This window comes from Lithobates pipiens, unplaced genomic scaffold (genome assembly GCF_037356315.1).
Source record: "Lithobates pipiens isolate NorthernLeopardFrog02 unplaced genomic scaffold, aLitPip1_a1.2 Scaffold_16, whole genome shotgun sequence".
NCBI classification, from domain to species: domain Eukaryota; kingdom Metazoa; phylum Chordata; class Amphibia; order Anura; family Ranidae; genus Lithobates; species Lithobates pipiens.
The window spans coordinates 22,749,284-22,755,756 of record NW_027507748.1 but is presented as its reverse complement, the minus strand read 5'-3'; the positions used below and the strand labels follow the sequence as shown (position 1 = coordinate 22,755,756).

General features: G+C 43.0%; 1 protein-coding gene across 1 annotated transcript in view; it reads right to left on the bottom strand.

Annotated features, from left to right (window-relative positions):
- Positions 1-315: 315 nt before the first annotated feature.
- The window catches only part of LOC143981666 (uncharacterized), a 30,565-nt gene continuing 24,407 nt past the window's right edge, over positions 316-6,473 (bottom strand). Inside the window, exon 3 of the mRNA XM_077479663.1 lies at positions 316-593. Within this exon, the coding sequence (XP_077335789.1) occupies positions 432-593 (162 nt within the window). The 3' untranslated portion in view covers positions 316-431. The remainder of the gene's footprint in view (positions 594-6,473) is intronic.

Genomic DNA, 6,473 nt, shown 5'->3' with positions numbered 1-6,473 from the left:
GTGTATGCGGCAAAGCACGTAATGGGTTGAGTTTAATACTGCATTAACCCCTTGTTGCTGGCTGCTGCTGGCCCTTTAAGGCATTTGATGGGAGGTGGAGTTCCTACTAATGTGACCCAGTGATTGGCTGTTGCAGCAGTCACATGATCATAAGCGCCACCCACCAGCTCTCTTTCATTAACAGTGAGGGGGAGTTGTTGGTGGAGAGCCGTCAGATTTATACAACCAGCGTTAGGACCCATCCGCTGTGTGGTCACATATGTGCATTATACCAGCGGGAAGAGGTTATAGAGATAAACATATGGAATGCATGTATTGTAGAGATGTGATGTATACTTTATTCTCCATGACATATCATATAATTAGGAATTTTGTGATGACTAACTAAAAAGTGAATTGGGGAATATTTGTCCTATGAGGATTCTTCATCTTCATTCTCTGGTGTCATTCGCATCTCCATATTTGATAACCAACGGATTCTCATATATTTTCGCAGCCGGCAGAATTTTCTCCAAAATTGGTTTCGGATCCGGAACTGCATGCAGAGGTCGGGACACGTAAAGGCAGATATGAGGGAGCTCTCCAATCTCAACCTGAAAAGATGAAGAAAGTTCAGAAAACAATTCCACCTTTTTAATTGTGTATTTTCACTGATATTCTACTTATTGGTAAGTATTGGTAAGCGTTCTATCAGGAATAACTTTTCTGAGATACTATGGGGGACCACTTTAAATTGCAAACTCATGAGAAGCCCCCAAAAAAATCATTAGTAAGACCTCATCTGGAATATGTAGTTCAGTTTTGGGCTCCGGTTCTCAAAAAGGATATCAGGGAACTGGAGAAAGTGCAGAGAAGGGCAACCAAACTGATAAGAGGCATGGAGGAACTCAGCTATGAGGAAAGATTAGAGGAACTGAATGTATTCCCTTTTAAGAAGAGGAGATTAAGGGGGGATTTGATCATCATGTATAAATACTTAAGGGGGATATGATATCCATGTATAAATATTTAAGGGGGATATGATCTCCATGTATAATACATAAGGGGGGATATGATCTCCATTTATAAATATATAAGGGGGATGTGATCTCCATGTATACATACATAATTTCCTCCGCCGTTACTTGGATATATATGGTGTAGCGCTTTAAAGTGACTAAAACAATAACATGACTGAACACATGTCAGTGCGATCGTGTGTAAAAAAGTGACAGAGACTGGTAGTCAATATTATGGCACACTAGGTAGTGGCAAACAATAGCAACCACTCTTATGACACACTGAATAGTGATAGGTACTGGCAACAAATCTTGTGATAAGAGGATGTCAGAGAAAATGATAAACAATGGAAAAGTGACTGGTGTGATAACACTGAAATCACATATATATATATATATATATATATACACAAAAATAAAATGAACAAAATTTGAGCCGTGCGAAGACTGATTACAACATTCAAGCAAAAAACTCAAAAAGAAAATTAAGTGGCAAAAATAAATATTTAGGTGAAAAAGTCCATTGAAGATCGTGCCAAAAGTCCCAAAAAGAAGTTTGCACACTCTTCAAACGGTCAAAAAAAAGTGCCTGGCAATCATCAGCGTGACAAGACCATCACCAGAGAAGATGTGAGCTTACCAGATAGCTTAGACCCACCAGAGCGTACGTTCTGTGAGTCAATAGAGCTTAGAATGTCAGCAGGCAACCAAAAAACGATCCCTGCAGATGTGTCCCAAAACTTTTGGAGAAAGGTCCGTCTTAGCATAGGTAAGTATAGTGTCAGGATACAACCAATATATAGAAAAGGATAGAGAAGACCATATACTGTAATTCCATGTTACAAAAGGAAATTTATTAAAAGGTTGTACACTTACATTAAAAAAGTGTTTCAAGGGCTTGTATAAAACAAAAGGTGGCGGCAGTGAAGTCCTCCTGATGCGTTTTGTGTCAATACACTTTGTCTGGGGTGTCTCTGCACCGCAGCCTTACTTACATTTATAGAGAATATGACCCTTCTAACCAGAATCCAGCTCATAGTGTCACCATGTGAATGTAAATGTTACTTCCAGGTTAAGCCAAAATGGCGGACCGCCGTGCGTTCCACGTCTCTATATCAAGGAGTGGTAGGCGTTCCACTGGCCGTCCAACTTCCGGTTTGTGTGAAATAGACGGCCATCCCAACCCTCAATGTGAAAGCAGGGCTTGCGCTCCACAGCCCGTCTCAAATACAGTATTATGTTGAACAAAGCTGATATATAGCAAGAAATTAAAACCCCAAATACAATGTGTCAAAAGTTTTGGGACATATGTCAGAGATGGATTATTTTAAAGAGGTCTTACATTAGTGATAATCTTATCGTGATGTTTAGATACATACAGCCAAAAGGCAAAAAACATATATTATAATTCAATGTGACTGAATGAAAATTATGATACCAAATTCAAAAACAAAACATAAATAAATAAAAAGGAAGAGAAAATGCCCACTAAATTGTATAGAAGATGAAAATCAATCTGAAAATATCAATAATGACTACCACTCCTAAGACTCATTAATGAAAGCATTAATGTCCCACTCCACATTCATTCTGAAAGGGGAGTAGAACTGGAGCTCATAGATCCAGAACGTCTCTAAACGAGACACTCCTCTAGTCATAGCACCCCCTCTCCATGGGGGAACATACTTGTCGATGGCAATAAATTGTAAACCTAATGGATTACTGTTATGAAATTCTTTATAATGTCTGGGGACAGTATGCTTAGAATCTTTGCTTTTAATAAGAGCAATATGTTCACCCACTCTCACGGAAAACATCCTGATCGTGCGGCCATCATACTGTTGGCCGCAAGGGCAAGTGATTAAATATACAATATACTTGCTGCTACAAGTGCGAAATTGTTTGATCTTATATTTTTTATTTGTTACAGTTGATGTAAATTCTAAAGTTTTGCATCTCCCCAAAGAGTTGTGTTGACACACAACACATTTCTTACAAGGAAAATAGCCTATTAGATCATAAAAAAAGGAAGAACGAACTGGCGGGTTCACTATATTCGGTGCTATGCGGTTATACAAAGAAGGTGCTCCCCTAAAAATGATTTTAGCCCACTCAGGTAGTGACGTGCTGAGAATAACCTAATTTCTAAGAACATTCCACTGTCTGTTGACAATAGTTTTAATTTGTTTGGATTGTGTTGAAAATTCCGTCAGCATGGCCCATTTAAAGTTCTCGTCTGGTTCTTGTTTAGGTTTAATTACAAGGAGAGATTTCCTATCCAAGTTCACCACTCTCTGAAGTTCTAGATCTAAAGACCTATCATCATACCCCTTATCAAGAAAACGCCATTTTAAGATCTTAGCCTGTGTGTTAAATGTATGCTTGTTGGTACAATTTCTGCAGAGCCTCAGGAACTGGCTACGTGGAACTGAGTTCAGCCATGATTTATGATGACAACTGTCTATAGGGACAAAACCATTACGGTCTGTGGGCTTAAAGTACGTTTGGAATCTGGAGGGGCGCATGCGCGGCGCGGTGAGGAGAGGACGCATGGAGTGAGAGCTCCGTGAACCCGTGAGAGATCTATCACTCCCCGAGGGGATTTCAGCCTGCAATTTCGATCGGTTACAGCCTACACCCCTTGGGGAATCAGAGGTGCATGCCGACACGTAAAGCTCACCGTGGGAAAACTACTCAGAAGTCCCTGACTACTTACCTTCCATGGACGAGGGAACAGAGCGGGATGTCGCAAAATGGCGCCCAGCCTCCGCAGGCTTCGGCAGTCACGCCAGGCCCAAGTCTCCCTCCGGCGTCCACCGCACCATCCAGTGAGTACGCTGTACACCTCACCAAGGCAGAGCTAGATGCTAGCCTCTCTGCCATGTACGAAAAGCTGGCTAATAAGTTCCAAGTGGAACTTCATAAATCTACTAACACTCTGACACAGGAGTTGGCAGCGCTGGGAGGGAGGACGGATTTATTGGAAGCCAAACATGATGAACTGCACCTTGCGTATTCGGATCTACGCAGAGATTATGACTCCATCTCAGATACTGTTACTCAGCTGCAGGCCAATCTCGAAGATTTGGACAACAGAAACAGGCGCAACAACCTCAGGGTGAGAGGGGTTCCGGAACAGATAACGGATCTGCTTCCTTCCATTAAGAGGCTTTTTATGTCACTTTTACCGGACTCCCCGGAAACCGCATTTGCCTGTGACAGGATTCACAGGGCTTTGAGGCCCAAACCCCCTGAGGATAAGCCGCCTAGAGACATTGTATTATGCCTTAAGGACTTTCTCATCAAGGAGGAAATTCTGCGTGCATCCCGCAATACCCCTAATATTCAGCTAGATGGAGTGAGAATTCAAATCTTCCCTGACCTGTCCCCAGCAACTTTGGAAAAGAGGAGGAATCTTAAGGAGGTCACAGCGGCTCTGCAAACGGCGAGAATCAGGTACCGCTGGGGGTTTCCTTTCAAATTGCAAGTCCCTCACAATGGAACAACCCATACGGTCACCACTTTGCAAGGCGGCAAGGAGTTACTTATCAAACTCGGCCTGCTGGCTCCAGAGCAACCTCAGAAGCTTCCTTCTACCCCTCGTCCTTCGCCCATTTGGGCTACCCCGTCTCCACAGCGGGACCGCAGACGACAGCGTCAAGAGCTCCGAGACTTGCAAATGTGATCACCTTTGAAGATCGTCCGGATGAGTGAGCTCCCTCTTCTGAGAATTTTTTGTTGCGCTACCAGTTATGCTACCGGTTTTCCCCGGTTTTCATGAATATTTTTAGTTTTCTTTTTTTTTCGTATTCCCGTTTTGATATATGCTTCGATCACCCCTGTTTTATTTTTCTGTTGAATGGTTGGCGCCTTTTTCACCAGAACTACTCTCACTGCTCGCGCTTAGGTGTCCCCCTGCTCTTTCTATTTAGTGCCTGGTGACCCCGGTCTTTACTGCCATCAAGATTCGGGCTCCGGATTTTGGATCCTGGGATCTGGAATCGCACTGCATTTTAGCTTGACAGTGCCTACGGAATAGAGCATTGGACTTTAGAGTCCACTTGACTGATGACTGATGTTATTTTTGTCGGGGGTATCCACAAGTTTGGTTTTGTCTTTGGTATACCCCCGAAGCCATGGTGTTTCACTAATGCTTGGTTTTTCTTTTTTCTTTTCAAATGTTTTTTTAGTTTATTGTCTTTTCTTTTACCACATGTGAATTTATCTTCAGTTTGGTATTGGGTGCCCTGCCATCCAGAAATGTACTTTAGTATACTGTTATTGTGCCTATTAATAGCGTTCTCCTTCCTCCTGTCATGGGTCTTAAAATAATCTCCCATAATGTAGAGGGCTTCAATGCTCCTCATAAGCGTAGGAAAGCATTTCGGTATTATAGACATATGGGGGGGGATATATTGTTTCTACAAGAAACGCATTTCTCTGAAACTAATCACCCTCGTTTCTTTGACCGACATTACAGGCAACATTATTTCACCACTTTTAGCTCGAAATCTAAGGGGGTGGCTATATTTATTAGAAACTCAGTTAGGTTGGAGGTTAAACACGTCTATAAAGATCCCTATAGTAGATTTATCATCCTGCAGGGTTTGTTGAATGGTAAGGAGATCACTTTGGCTAATGTTTATGCTCCTAACACCTCGCAGGCATCTTTTTTTATTTCTTTTTTCCAGATTTTGGACAGATACCTTTCCCCCCATCTATTGGTGGCGACTTCAACTTGGTGGCACATTCTAAGCTGGATAGAAGCCGTGTGGTGAGTACTGCTAATGCCTTTCCGAGATCCCTTGTCCGTCTGCTCGGTTCCCATCAACTACTCGACACATGGCGCGCCCATAATGTGGGTGCCAGAGACTATACGTTTTATTCCCATCCTCACGACAGCTATTCCAGACTGGACTATATATTTAGCACTCCGGTACTGTTAGCTAATTCATCTAAGGCTTGTATTATCCCGTGCCCCTGGTCGGATCATCAGGCGGTGTCGTTCTCGGTAGCACATATAGGTATAGCCCCATCCCAGGCCTCGTGGCGCGTTAATGATTCTATGCTTTCGGATCCGGCCCTGGTGGCGGAGATTGCAGAGCACATTAAGGAATATTTTACTTTAAATGACGTTGAGGACATCTCCCCCTCCACCCTTTGGGCCGCTCATAAGGCGGTCCTCAGGGGTCGTTTGATCTCTATAGCGGCCACGCAGAAGAAACAGAGACTACATGACATCTCCAGACTTACTGAAGAATTAGCGAAACTATATCACACTCATGGCCACTCCCATTCCCCTGACATATTCGCACAGATCCTGACTAAAAGAGCGGAACTAGACACACTTCTCTCTGGGCAGACGGAGAAGGCGTTGAGGTGGTCAAGGGCTAAATTTTTATTGCACAGTAACTCGGCTTCTGCGATGTTTGCCAGGAAGTTGAATGCTACTATGAGACCGCCACACACTTACAA